Source organism: Aspergillus luchuensis, chromosome 1, assembly GCF_016861625.1.
Source record: "Aspergillus luchuensis IFO 4308 DNA, chromosome 1, nearly complete sequence".
NCBI lineage: Eukaryota > Fungi > Ascomycota > Eurotiomycetes > Eurotiales > Aspergillaceae > Aspergillus > Aspergillus luchuensis.
This window is the reverse complement of record NC_054849.1, coordinates 1,494,503-1,508,280: the sequence shown is the minus strand read 5'-3', so window position 1 is coordinate 1,508,280 and position 13,778 is coordinate 1,494,503. Positions and strand designations below refer to the sequence as shown.

The 13,778-nt window shown below is 50.0% G+C and overlaps 6 protein-coding genes across 6 annotated transcripts; 4 read left to right on the top strand and 2 right to left on the bottom strand.

Moving 5' to 3' along the window:
- Window positions 1-2,121: 2,121 nt before the first annotated feature.
- On the top strand, window positions 2,122-4,194 carry AKAW2_10523A (uncharacterized protein; the record flags this gene model as incomplete). The annotated part of the gene is made up of 7 exons (XM_041688135.1): window positions 2,122-2,128; window positions 2,335-2,543; window positions 2,599-3,548; window positions 3,604-3,769; window positions 3,825-3,993; window positions 4,056-4,124; window positions 4,175-4,194. The coding sequence occupies 7 exons, from the start codon at window positions 2,122-2,124 to the stop codon at window positions 4,192-4,194; spliced, it is 1,590 nt and encodes a 529-aa protein (XP_041537243.1).
- A 79-nt stretch (window positions 4,195-4,273) lies between these two features.
- AKAW2_10522A (putative potassium transporter) lies at window positions 4,274-4,899 on the top strand (the record flags this gene model as incomplete). The annotated part of the gene is made up of 2 exons (XM_041688124.1): window positions 4,274-4,278; window positions 4,329-4,899. The coding sequence occupies 2 exons, from the start codon at window positions 4,274-4,276 to the stop codon at window positions 4,897-4,899; spliced, it is 576 nt and encodes a 191-aa protein (XP_041537242.1).
- A 467-nt stretch (window positions 4,900-5,366) lies between these two features.
- NOC2 (mRNA-binding ribosome synthesis protein NOC2) lies at window positions 5,367-7,748 on the bottom strand (the record flags this gene model as incomplete). Its single annotated transcript, XM_041688113.1, has 1 exon — window positions 5,367-7,748. One exon carries the CDS (start codon window positions 7,746-7,748, stop codon window positions 5,367-5,369), a length of 2,382 nt encoding a protein of 793 aa, XP_041537241.1.
- Window positions 7,749-7,991: 243 nt separating this feature from the next.
- Window positions 7,992-8,845, top strand: VPS28 (ESCRT-I subunit protein VPS28; the record flags this gene model as incomplete). The annotated part of the gene is made up of 3 exons (XM_041688102.1): window positions 7,992-8,081; window positions 8,139-8,375; window positions 8,441-8,845. 3 exons carry the CDS (start codon window positions 7,992-7,994, stop codon window positions 8,843-8,845), a joined length of 732 nt encoding a protein of 243 aa, XP_041537240.1.
- Window positions 8,846-9,214: 369 nt separating this feature from the next.
- AKAW2_10519A (S-adenosylmethionine-dependent methyltransferase) lies at window positions 9,215-10,435 on the top strand (the record flags this gene model as incomplete). Its single annotated transcript, XM_041688090.1, has 3 exons — window positions 9,215-9,248; window positions 9,318-9,578; window positions 9,669-10,435. 3 exons carry the CDS (start codon window positions 9,215-9,217, stop codon window positions 10,433-10,435), a joined length of 1,062 nt encoding a protein of 353 aa, XP_041537239.1.
- A 390-nt stretch (window positions 10,436-10,825) lies between these two features.
- Window positions 10,826-13,388, bottom strand: AKAW2_10518S (ATP-binding protein; the record flags this gene model as incomplete). Its single annotated transcript, XM_041688079.1, has 4 exons — window positions 10,826-10,918; window positions 10,977-11,830; window positions 11,880-13,265; window positions 13,358-13,388. 4 exons carry the CDS (start codon window positions 13,386-13,388, stop codon window positions 10,826-10,828), a joined length of 2,364 nt encoding a protein of 787 aa, XP_041537238.1.
- Between the last annotated feature and the right edge of the window lie 390 nt (window positions 13,389-13,778).

The window sequence follows — 13,778 nt, the reverse complement described above, 5'->3', positions numbered from 1 at the left end:
ACTGTTTGGGTCTGGAGATCTACAGGATACCTGAAGAAATGGTTGCGGCTTACCGCTTTCCAACCCAACAAACTCGCATTGGTTTCCTTTCCAGGTCTAGATTGGCTCTTTTTTGAGTTTCAAGTTCAATCTACAGCATGTGATTGTCCGAGTTATAGAACATTAGGTAGAGATTCAATTTCATAATAGTATTTTCTAGACGTGGAGGAAACTGCCCTCCAAGTCAAGGCAATAAGAATGGTGGGCGTGAGGTTACATTGGGCCTGAGAATAAGAACCAGTATGACTGCACTAGTATTACAGTGCGAAGACCAAACTGCCTGAATTATACATACCATAAATGTTTGAATCCACTCTCACATCATAGAAGCACCTTTCATGCTTAGGGATATGTGAACCCGTGGATTATTAGTCTAATGCTGGAGAATTTTGATGGTTGGGTCAGTATTTCAAAGCCATAATGTTTTTCCTTGTCTTAATTAAGTCTCAGTCTGCTCAGGAATAATCTCAGGGAGTTGTAGTCAGTTTATGGTCAAGTTATACTTAATATTTATAAAATCTCGTGATGTTACAGTGACAGGCTGACTATTCCTGTTTGGGATAGACTCTCGACTGTAGTCAGCCCTCACTTCCAACAATCACTCGCGTGCGGATTTGTCTTTCTCAATGATGTTATTCCAGAGCTATGACTATATCGAGTCTGGTATATATACAGCTACATCTATTGCGTGTAGATGAGGCTGCATTTGGTCTTGTTACTAAGTACACACAGGAGCTCTATTCAAGTTTTCTGCAAAATGCCTTTAGTTATGAGTGACCAGTCCACAATGATGGCTGTCAACAATGATGGCTGTCAACAAGCCGGGTTATAACCATCTTCAGGCATCAGAAGTGGTATGGATCTCGTTAGTATATCGATCATATAGGATTAGAACTGACATGAGAAGTGCACTGCTTTAGGTTTAAATATGTAGTGGGATCGAATGGGATCGACTGTTCACGAAATCCCCAGCCTTGTAAGGCATTACACCAACTCCTGGGTTCGAAGGAGCATGGAATGTTCATAATATAATCTAAGGAGCCCACGACTAATGTTTGTTTGACACATAGGTGTTTTATACACTTTGAAAAGACGAAGGAAGCCGGAAGATCAAGTGCGTGGTACCCCTGGCAAGGACAATAGTAAAGGAGGCGTGGCCAAAACTGCTCAAAATCTGATGATAGAATCCGATTAGTTTGCCGGCCACGACTGATATCCCGAACTTATGATGTGCATGTCACAAACTACCCAGGCCACTGTTTGCAACAGTCCTATTATCCGGGCTTTCAAAAAGGGTAACATTGGCACCCGTGGCAAACAAGCAACAAGAACAGACTCAGAGAAGAGCGGTGAACAATCGTGCTGGAGATATCATGAGCAGTCACCATTCGGATACGTATATATTCATACGGCAATAAGGCTGTCAATTCTTCTCCTTGTATGGTAGCGTTTCCATGAAGATAGCAGGAGGAAGAAGAGCCCTACAGGGAGATGGGAAATGAAGCCGAAACCAGCGGGAGGCGAAGATCCAATCTCGGCCCGCAGTGCTTAATCACGTTGCCGGCCCACGAAGCCGCCAGCCGTTTTTTCTTTGCCGCAGGCTTTTTCGCTCTTTCCTTCCTACAAACACAACAACTTTTGAACAACCTGAGTCTTATTGTCGAAATGTTCGCTGCAATGGAATAACATACGCTTTTTCGCCGATTTTATCTTTCCAAGTTTGACTATTTGATCAAAAACTAGGAAATTCCGAACTTTGTTTTGCCTTCCCCCCAAGCTACTACTATCGCGACCCTTGCCGAAGATAAACCCTGCGTCTACTATTTACTGCTATCTACTGTAGCACTGCATCGACACCAAAGCCTTCTACCCACTCATATCATTTACCATTCAGGTCATCTTACCATCAGTGACCTTGACTGGACTGCTTATGCTACGACTGATCAGAAATCGAAACATGAATTATCGTACACGTCTAAGAACCCTTCAGAAATTTTTGCAAAACCCTTGTGGCTAGCGGTGTGCGCCCCCACAGCCGCCTGATCTTCTTGACAAATCTTGCGCGCGTCGCAGCTTGCCAGCATGACTTGTAAGTCCGTCTTTGCTTGAATGCCTTCTAGGTGCCTTTTCTTTCCCGCTGTAATCCTCTAAAATGGCCTGGATCTTTACCCCTTGCATATCATCATGGCTACGAAAGCAGCCAGAAGCATGTAAGAAAGGAGAGGCGCTACTATATCCACCATCTTAGAACCCGCAAACTAGTTGTCCTCAGTTACTGACATGACGGATCCCTAGCTCGAGGCTGGCGGCAGCTTCTGAGTCGAAGCATTCTTGCCATGCTTCCGCCATTCAACTTTCTCACACTTCATTATGTGTACTTTATTGCGACGTCCTTGATATGCAGCGTCATATTCTGGGGTTCCTCGACCCCGCGGCGCAGTGTTTCATACACAGACTCGCTATTTCTGTGTATCAGTGCTATGACGGGTGCTGGATTGAATACCGTATGTTGCTTCGGTTTGCTTCTCCCGACAGAGCTAGTAAAGTAACCCGTAACAGGTCGACCTTTCTTCTCTGAATTCATTCCAACAGTCTATTCTCTTCGCACTCTTACTGTTGGGCCATGCTATTCTCATCTCCATTACGGTGCTTTTCGTCAGGATGGGCGCGTTTCAAGCCAAATTCAAGGGCATCTCACTTGAACGTGCGCGTAAAGCTTTCGAGCAACAAGGCATCCTACATGGACGTGCCCATAAAGTGGAGCATCAAGCCATTTCACTTCAATGTGCCCGTGAAGCTTTAGGGCAACAACTGGTAGGAGACGACACGAAGGCCTACGATCATCAGCCTCAATCGACCTCACTTGAACCAATCTTGGAACACTATCAGCTGGCCAAACTTGACGGTGCTACTGTTGACGTCAAGCACGCGGTGACAGCCGGAGCTGCACCTGCGGAAAACTGCGACAGCGTACGAAGTGACGACCAAATTCAATGGGTCGACGATGATCAAGTCACCCTTAGTCATATGAGGGCACGTCAGAAGCACCATCACCACCACCGCGTTTTCCCCATGGTAGGCGTTGGGGCCCGTCTTGACTTGAATAACCACCCCCGAGATGCTGCGCCAATAATGGCTCATAATGATGAAGAAACAGACCTACCTGCGCTCAAAGGCCTTATCAAGGGCACACAGAAGTATTTTAGATCGAAAGGATCTATCGCACGAAACTCCCAGTTTCATGGGCTTACCCCTGAAGAGCGAGAGAGACTGGGAGGTGTCGAGTATAAAGCTGTTTCTTTACTGCTGGTCATTGTTGCCCTCTACTGGGTCCTGTTCCTCCTTTGTGGTATCATTGGGATGGGTACCTGGATTGCAGTGAATCATCCAGATATACCTCGAGCAAACGGCCTATCGCCCTTCTGGACAGGCGCATTTTTTGCCGTGTCCGCATTTGTGAACAGCGGCATGTCGCTCTTGGATGCGAATATGACTGCATTCCAGACAAAGTATGATCTCCCATGTGTGTGTGTTACGATTGAAAGTATGCTGATCGTTATATAGTGCGTACCCTTTGCTTACCATGGCATTCTTGATTCTATCTGGCAACACGCTCTACCCATGCTTTTTGCGGTTTATTATCTGGGCAATGAGATGCGTGATCCCGGATAAGCCATCATGGGCGACTTGGAAGGTTACCCTAGACTTCATCCTTGACCATCCCAGAAGAGTATGCCACCGACCATCAAGTTTCTGCACTGTTTCACGCGCTAATCCAAGCGTAGGTTTATACAAATCTCTTCCCAAGGAGACATACGTGGTACTTGCTCGGTACCATTATCATCTTGAATGCGATCGACTGGGCTGGCTTTGAAGTCCTCTCAATCGGGAACAAGGAGATCGAAAGCTTGCCGACGGGCTATCGCGTCCTAGACGGACTGTTCCAGGCTTGTGGTTCGTATTAAACCCAACTTCGTTTTGTGTTATGGCTTTATCTGATACAGTTTGTTGTCTAGCTGTACGAGCGGGCGGCTTCTACGTCGTCACGATTGCGAATCTCCGCCAAGGATTACTTGTTCTATATGGTAAGCATTTCATCCCCAGATTTTGACCAAAGTATACTAACGTCCCACAGTTCTCATGATGGTCAGTTAATCATTGCTCCGTATCCAAAACGAAATCACCGGACTAACCCCGCGTGTAGTATGTATCAGCATACCCAGTGCTAGTCACCATGAGGTCAGTAGCAACCGTTCCTCTCCTTCCCAATCCACCACTAACATACACAGAAACACAAACGTATACGAAGAGCGCTCTCTCGGGATCTACGCCCACGACAACACAGACGACGAGACCGAAGAAAAAGCCTCTCCGAACATGTTCATCCAACTGGTCCGACACCACCTGCTCGGACGCCAAGATGCATCCACCCCCGAAGCATCCCGCAGTTACTTCGTCCACCAGCAATTGCGCTCCCAACTGAGCCATGACCTTTGGTGGATCGCTCTCGCGGTCTTCCTCATTGCCATCGCAGAATCCGGCAATTACAGCCGCATGCCCGTGGCATATTCGACCTTGAACATCATATTCGAGGTCGTCTCCGCCTACGGTTGCGTCGGCATCAGTGTGGGCTTTCCGAGTTCGAATGCCTCGTTCTGTTCCTCGTGGCATACCATCAGCAAACTGATCTTGGCGGCTGTTATGCTGCGCGGTCGCCACAGGGGTCTTCCGGTCGCTATTGATCGCGCTGTTATGCTGCCGAATGAGTCCCTTGAGTGGGCCGAGGAGGAAGATGCTGCTATGAGACGGGAGCAGTCTCGTGCTTGGGGGAGTGATAAGATGCCTATCGGTTCGGTTTAAGTGCTCGCTCACTTTTGAGTGGTTTGGTTCATGAATATCTGTGTTGTGGGGTCGTATGTTGGAGGTGATGTTACAAAAGGGGTATAGTAGGATGTGGTGTGGTTGGTTGCAATGATTCTTTTTTGTTTATTCTGAGTTGTTATTTGTTCTTGTGATTATCCTGTTTGTGATTTTGTTTTGTGATTCTCTGTGAATTCATTCGAATTCTAGAGTATACAGTATACGCTCAATCAAAGTTACTGCACATATAACTGTTCTAGCACTTGCAGTCCACTTGGTAGTTTTTTGTTAGTGATGCACACTAGTAACATACGAAGAAGAAAGCTTTGACCACACACATATTCTAACTTTTATATTGACACCAGCAGACCAGACAAGATATATCCCATAAAGCTACGACTGATATATAACAAGACAGTGAAAAAAGAAAAGAAAAAAAGGGTACAAAAGGAGCTTGATTAAACAGCTTAATCCTCCTCTTCTTCGAACTCGACCTCTTCCTCATCTTCATCCTCCTCCTCTTCTTCCTCTTCCTCCTCATCTTCACTACCGTCATCGCCTGAACCGGCCTCGCTCTCATCCTCCACCTCGTCCTCATCGTCCTCATCACTGTCATCATTCTCACTAATCACATCATCCATAATGACGTCCTTCCCAGCTTCCTCCTTCTCCTGGGCCCTCCGCTTCTCGTCCTCGCGTCTACCTTGCTCAAGAATCTTAGCCTTCTCCTCCCTCAACTTCCGCTGAGACTTAACGAAAGCTCCCAGCGGCGTGGCCTCCCAGTCCAGATCCTTCAGGAACGTCTCCACCTCAGCACGGTTTCTCGGCGTGTAAGTGACGCTCAATCTGCGTTCCTCGATGAAGCGTGCATTGGCCTCCACCTTCTGCACGAGCAGCAGGATCATCTGATTGACCTTGGCGTTCTTGTTACCTCCCGACCGGGAGCTAGCCTGCTTCAGCCAGCGCTTCAGCGAGACGACAATGGGGACAGAAAGTTCCGGGAAGGCGATGTGTTTTGTCCAGAGGACGAAGAATTCGGACAGGAGTTCGGCGATTTGCTCGCCCACGCCGTCTTGGTAGACGCGTGTGCGGAGGTAGGATTTCGGTGCCCGGATGGCTGTGTTGAAGTCGAGTTGCCTCAGAGTGCTGGATTTCGGGGGCTTGCGCATCTCAGAGAGGTTGAGGACTTCGAGGAGACTGGAGGCGAGGGGGATGTAGGTGCCCGTGCTGCGGGAGAGGCGGAGGAGGGAGCGGGTGAGTTGGAAGCGGAGAGGGAAGTACTGCGCTGTGGGGATTAGGCGCATAGCACCGATGGTGATTTGCACGACGGGGTAGATGAGGGGGCGCATGGCGGATTGTTTGCCTGCCTTGGCTTCGGCGAGGCCGTCGCAGTGTTGGGAAAGGACGCGGGACCAGAAGTCCAGACTGTGTACGTATTGCCAGTTGTAGACGGTCTTGTAAGATTCCTTGGACGTGTTGGTGATACTGCTGCGAAGGTGCATGGCGAGTTGACGAATGAAGTTGAAGCCTGTTGTGTAGGAGACGTTCTGGTCGACGCCCCAGAGCTCTGCGGCGGAGTTCTTCATGAGGTTCACGCCAGAGAGGGTGTGCACGGTTGTGTTGCGGCTACCCTTGACGACACCTTCGTAGGAAGCCTTAAGGACGGTTTCCTTGATACCGGCATCGCCGATGACCATGAGACGGCGGAGGATAAGGAAGGCCGTGATGCGTGTGGCCTCGGTAGTAGCAACGTCCGCCCAGATGCCGACAATGGTCTTGATAACAACCTTGAGTAGCTTTCTGAACTGGAGGAGGTAGGGAAGCATAGGCTCGATGGAGGAGAGGGTGAGCTTCAGAGTCTGTTCATCGGACAGGTTGGTGAGCAGCTCGTGAACGGACGATGTGTGCGACTTGATAAGCGGCGTGAGAGTCTTGAACTTTTTCGAATCAAGAGACACCTTGATCTTGCCAGAGGCGGTCTCCTTGACGGGAAGGTGGTGAGCGAGAACCCGAGGAATGGTGCTGAGGGCTGTCACCAGGACCTGGTGATACACGTCGGGGTCGGAGATTGAGTATTTCTGCTCTTGAGCGTCGTCGTTGATATGAGCGGCAGCGCGGAAAGCAAGAACGGCCTGTCTCATCGCGCGGACCGAGTGCTGCTCCTCCATCAACTTCTGCCACTTCTTGACCATCGCAATGGTGAGGGTATTGTCAATCGTCTCCTCTTCCTCCTCCTTGGCTGCCTTTTTCTTCTTCTTGGCCGGTCCTTCTTCCTCTCCTTCGCTCAGCTCGTCCACTTCCGCAAGGTCTCCGTGGTCACCGAATTCGAGCAACTCGGCATCGTTTTCCTTCAGGTACTTGTAGAATTCAGGGTCCTTCTCCTTCAGCGCCTCGAGTTGGTCCTTGTGTGCTTCGAAGTCATCGGCGTCGCTGGACTGAGAGGCGGCGTCCTCCTCGTCGTCGCTAGCGACTTCCTCCTCAGCGCTGGAAGCAGCAGAAACCTCATCCTCCTCCTTCTGCTCATCGGAGCGCTTGCGCTTGCCAATCTTGGGTGTGACATCCTTCTTCCGGGCTTTCTTCAACTCCGCGGCAGAATCAGCGATATCGAATCCGCCCGCGAAGAAGTCGTCGACGTTCATATCGGCGAAAGCATTTTGCTTCTGAACTTGCTCGGGGCTCTCCTCGGTAGCCTCCTCTCGATTGGCGCGGTCTTTGGCATTATCGGCCTTACGCTTGTCCTTGAGGTGGTTGCGCTGCTTGATCTTCGCATTGGCCTTCCGGCGTTCGAGAACGTCCTTCAGGTGCTTCTTTTCGAATTTCTTGGTGGATTTCTTTTGAGATCCGGCCATTGTGCCCGAGGTGCTTGCCTACCCGACCGAACGGATAGGATAAAATATGTGGGAAAAGTAGAATAAAGGACCACGACGGCAGTCGAGATACTTCGAGCACGCGGAAATTCCGCCCAAGAAAAATCTGGAGACGAAAAAAACATCCTGCGGCAGAATGGGGCGGTGAGTGGGTCCCCGTCATGGTGACCGCCTTCCCTTCCCCTCGCGATGATGCCAATCATCTCTTCCCCTCATCGCACCATCATGTATACCCAGCGACCGTTGGCGTACGCCCCTACGCCGTATAGCTATACGCCAAACCCGGCGTTGGCGGCGTCTATCAACCTTGATGAAGTGAGTCGCCTGGAGGATAAAGAGGGTTGCTAGATCACCGACTAACTGTTGCGGTAGGAAGTAAAACTAGCTTCCAGCGCGGCGGAGCGGGATCTCTACGAGTCGCTGGCTGAGATCTACGGTATTATCGTGACTTTGGATGGCCTGGAGAAGGCTTATATCAAAGATGTGGTTACGGAAGCAGAGTACACGGAGACATGTACCCGGCTCTTGAAACAATACAAGTCCAGTTTGGGTGATGAGACTGTTGCGAACGAGTTTGTCGATCTAGAGACCTTCAAACGTACCTGGGAGGTGAGTACCAACATCGTGAACTTATTGTACGATGGAGTCTGACCATTCGGCTTGATCCTGTGTAGCTGGAATGCCCTCGCGCCACTGAACGTCTGCGCATCGGCCTCCCCGCGACAGTCGAACAAGCCTCCCACAGCACACCCGCCGCGAACATGGCTCCAGCAGCAGCAGGACCTGCAGGAGCATCCGGTAGCTTAATCTTGACGGCTACCGAGAATTTCATCACCTTTTTGGATGCACTGAAGCTGAACATGGTGTCCAAGGACGCACTGCACCCGCTTCTGTCGGAAGTGATCCAGTCCGTCAATAAAGTCACCGATGTCGACTTCGAGAACCGGGGCAAGATTATCCAGTGGCTGATCACATTGAATCAGATGCGTGCAACTGAGGAACTCGGTGAAGACCAGGCCCGGGAGTTGGCGTTTGACATTGAGCAAGCATACCTAGGATTCAAGGCCACTTTGGGTTGAACTTGCCTCGCAGGAGTTATTCATTGGTATTAGTGGGGAATGGTTTCTGGCGTCTGGGGTGCGATACCAAAGTCGAAATTAGTTCTATTGCTTTAGAAAGTTGCTTGTTCTTGTTTGCCATTGATCCATGCTCTTATCTCGATCTCGGCCCATCTTTGGGGCGGCGAATCCGATCCGCGGAACAGTCCCCGCCGGCCTTTCCTCTTTGGGAAATCACGACTTTTTTTTTTGCTGCCCTGCATCCAGAATGGCCCAATCTTATTTTGCCACAGGCACACCGATATAAGACTGGAGCCTCGATTTCTCGTTCTCCGCATAGACTTACCTCCAACCGTAGTCGGACTAATCAGCCCTCAGAACTTCTGCACCATGATAAGCGCCGATCCCAACGAGCCTCTCCACGGTACGTCTTCTCTCTCGGAACTTCCCCCTAACATCTCGGGGCGATAATGTACTGATAAGCCTGCTTCAGTGTTCGATCTCCCCCAGATCCATACTAAACCCTCCGGCACGGAGCTCATCCAAGCCCTCGACCTGCTAACAGTCAAACCGCGGAGTTTCGGGCCCGTAGCCCATGAAGCGACAAAGAGCCGGACTGTGCAGCCAGCCGGAGTGACCCGCTATCTGACATCTATCATTGCCAGCCCGCTGGCATGGCTCGACACTGACGAGCTCCGGGAGGCCGTCTGGGACGCCGCTGCAGCCCGACTCAGCGAGCGCTCCGGTCGAACCGGTACGCAGAACTGATATTATTTTTGTAGTACTTATTGCGCGCCATTGTCTTGCCGCATCTAACATGATGTCTTGCTCTTCGAGCGAATAGCCATGCCCGCCATGTCCCGAGTCTTCAGCATCCCTAGTACCACATCCGATGGACTCGAAGGCGAAGAATTCACACTGACCCTCCACGAACCCTCCTTAACGGCCGACAACCTGGGCATGAAAACCTGGGTCTCCTCATACCTCCTCTCCCGCCGCCTCCACAACCTTCTCGAATCAACTCCCAACCTCGTCCCTACCACATCTACCACCCCGCAACCCCGTCCAGACAACAACAAGACCCTCCGCGCCCTCGAACTCGGCGCCGGAACAGGACTCGTGGGCCTCTCCTTCGCCGCACTGCGCGGCTCATCAGCCACAATCCATCTCACAGATCTCCCGGACATTGTGCCCAACCTAGCCCACAACGCAGCTCTCAACGTTGAATTGCTCAATCGGACAGGCGGTGTCGTCACGACGGGTGTTCTTGATTGGACTGATACCCCGGACCCGCTGCCCACTGCACAGGAGCAGTACGATCTCATCCTTGCTGCGGATCCGTTGTATTCACCTAGTCACCCGAAGTTGCTGGTCGACACGATCACTCATTGGCTGAGTAGGGGGCTGGATGCCCGCGTTGTGCTGGAAATGCCACTCCGGGATGCGTATCTACCTCAGGTGCAGGAGCTGCGGGACCGGATGGGACGGTTGGGGCTGGCGGTGGTGGATGAGGGTGAGGAGATAGGCTATGACGATTGGGAGTCGGCGGATGGGGGAGCGTTGGAGGTGAAGTGTTGGTGGTCGGTATGGGGATGGAGCGAGAAGCTCTAGGGAGGTCTGAAGAGTGTGGGGAAAGTCATTATCCACGACGTCACGATGAAAAACGAGACACGATGATAGAGTCTAGACGTAGACTGATTGATTGCTTAGAAGTATAGTCAACATGCTAGAATAGAGCCACGGATCCGTTATACATGGAACATTGTTCAATTGGAAATGCTTGCAAAGTAATGGTATAGAAAAGATAGTAGACTGATTGCATTGTTCAGAGCGAGGCTGCCAACTCGGGCAATATGCCCTATTACCCTATCTTCAATGATGTGCCAACCCGCATTTGCAGGTCTCCAGAACAGATTTGGGGATTATAACCAAGGTAGTCGCCGTGTTTCGATCTAGCCAAGCTCCTGCCAAATATAAGCATCCCCATTATTTTGTCCACGGCTAAAGAAAAGCAGTCTCGTTGTCTGATACAGGGGACTCTGGAATACATGGCTCAACTGTCGCTTTTCTCGCATTCCTTCCGTTCTGGCTAGACTACAAATAAATCCCAATGAGTATCAAGCTAGAGAATCTTAGTGCTAGGCGGACATACCTTCATACTATTACGAGTGACGAGCCGAGCAGGCGCTTCTATGTCGGTCTGAGAACCCCTTGACACACTAGGTCTGATGTCTCGAAGAGCCTCAGCGAAATGCTGGGCTTTAAGATGAGATTTGGTCGAAGATTTGATTTCGCTACCCGGTGACTGCGAGGATGTATCACTAGTAGAGTGCAACGCAGCTTGTCCGCAGAGGGACCGCAATTCTGAGCCAGATAGGCCGGCTGATTGACGTGCGAGGGCCTTTAGGCTGACTTGAGGGTCGACTTCTGATTCCTTGAGGAATGTCTGCAGAATCTTGAGTCTTTCTTCCTCGCCTGGAGGCTTTGTCATAACCTTGTTGGGAAACCGCTGCAGGAAACCTTCGTCTAGATCTGTCAGACGGCTTGTCGCGCAGAGGACGAAGGGCGTGTCTTCACCCCGGGATAGTGCATCCATTTCTTGAAGGAACTGGGCCAAGGCCCTTCGTCGCCATGATTGATCGTCAGCGGAGCGACGATAAAACAGGGCATCGACTTCGTCGATGAACAGAATACAAGGTGATAGCTTTTTGGCTAGTGTGAATGCGGCATGGATTGTTTTTTCTGCGTTCCCCTCAACATCACTGACGATGTCTGCTGGTTTGATCCGGAGCATGGCTGCTCTGGACTCGTTGACGATTGCATGAGCTAGATGGGTCTTCCCAGTGCCAGGAGGCCCATGTATCAAGACTCCTGTAGGCCTAGGTTGTTCCGGAGGTGTCTTTGAGGGATCCTCAATTTGGGTTCTCGACAAATGCACCAATCGTCTTATGTGGTCCTTCATATTTTGCTCCAGAATAATATCGTCGTAGGTGTGTTTCTGAGTTTCTGCTACCCGGTTAGCCTGGGTTCAACTTTTGGCCATAGACGCCCTTACCTGGGTCGATGATACATTCTGAGAGCCCTAGCTCGAACTTGTTGCAACTCTTCCTAATTGCATCAACCGTTTCGGAGAAGCTGGGCTCCTCAACTTCCATAGGCTCGGTTCTTGAGGGTTCTGGTGGCTGCGGTTGCTCACAACTATTACGCTGCAAGACTTCGAGTATGTCACTCAGTTCCAGTACCCCTTTGACGCAAACCCGCCCCAAAACTTGACAAGCAATCAGCGTGTAGTCCATATCATCGTGGAAATCAGTTAACAAAGTATCCGGTATATCCAAGTGTACGGCGTCGGAGAGTAACTCGGAAGCGAAGCCTATGGGCAGCCTTTCTCGTATGGACCCTTTCAGTTTTCTAGCTCTTCTCGCAATTTCGAGCTGTTTCTTCTCTGTTTCTGATGCGATCTTGTGTTTTAGTGACTTTGGGTCATCGAACCAAACAATAAAAGAAGGTGTGATATTTAGTTCCCGTCGAGAGTCATGGTTCATATCGCTGATGATAAGCAATACAAGCTCATTGTTCTTCCAACGTTCCATGACGGCATTCCTGAAACTTTGAATGACATCGTAGGATATACAATCAATCTCGTAAGAGTTGCGAAGGTGGAGTATAACCCGACCACGGTGCTTTGAGGCCGTGCTCCAAGATTCAGATGGCGAAGGCTTCTGTTCAATCTTCGCCAGATGAGCATTCAAGATAGACTCTATTGAGCACTGACTCCGTAGATGCTTTCCGTCTCCGAAATAGTAATTGATCATCTGATCTCTATCTTCGACAATGGCGTAATCAGTGTCGCTATGGTCATCACTGAGACCGATAGCTGAGTCTGTAGTCTCTACCACCTTGTTAGAGAACAATGATAGCCTATTTTCACTCTGACACACAGAATCTGCACAAATAGAGCGGTCTTTGTGATGCTGAGCCGATTGGTCTTGCTGATGGAATTCACGAGCAAGCTTATACAGATCCTCGGGCCCAGCCGAGATGCAGGATGCACCCATATCTCCTGCTAGGTGTTCTATGATGGCTGTAGCGCAGGCAGAACTTTCAACTTCCACTGCCATGCAAGGCCATATGCCACCTCGCTTCACTTTGGGAAACGAAGTCTTGCTGAGTAGAGCAGCAGCAGCAAGATCATAGAGTTCTGCGTATCGCTTCTTTTGAAAGACATACTCATCAGCGGTTTCAGTTTGGTCCTCATCAATCCTACTCTTGCTTCTACCGTCTCCATTAGTATCCGTACAGGGACCCACTTCCTTATCTCTTTGGAAGTTAAGGTTACTACTTTGACGTAGACGGATTGGTGTCCGATGCTCTGACTTGGTTCTGACATTCTCAGCTACAAACCAGGAGGGAAGAGCATACGGATGCTGACGGTGCAGTGCTTGGTAAAGTTAATCGTTGCGGACCGCAAGACGCCAACAGAAACGAATAATCAAGGATTACACTAGGAGGGAGTATAATCTTTAAGCTTACCTCTACCTTCATCGACCATCGTGGATGGCATCACAATCAGGTCCTCATTTGAGCCGCAGACGGATGCGAAGAGTTGCACATGGTGGTGGTCTTCATTCCAAGGATATTTGATGGCTTATCTAGACTTATATGAGAGAATGGCAGGACTGTCACTATGAGAGGTGATTAATTCCTGTTTTAGACAATTTTGTAAATGCTGCCCCTTGCTGCTGCATCACATCCGTATGAATCATGCGACGGTATCAGCGACAGCTGGTACCTGAAGCAATTTGAATCGGCTTGTTAAAATATGCATAGCTTCAAAACCATGCCCGTAATTGAGCTGAATTGGCTTTCAAACTATAATGTTAATTAGTTGTATCTCACGAAGTCTCGCCTAACAACGACCGACTCGCCAGAGCTCCAGGTAATGACATTGCTA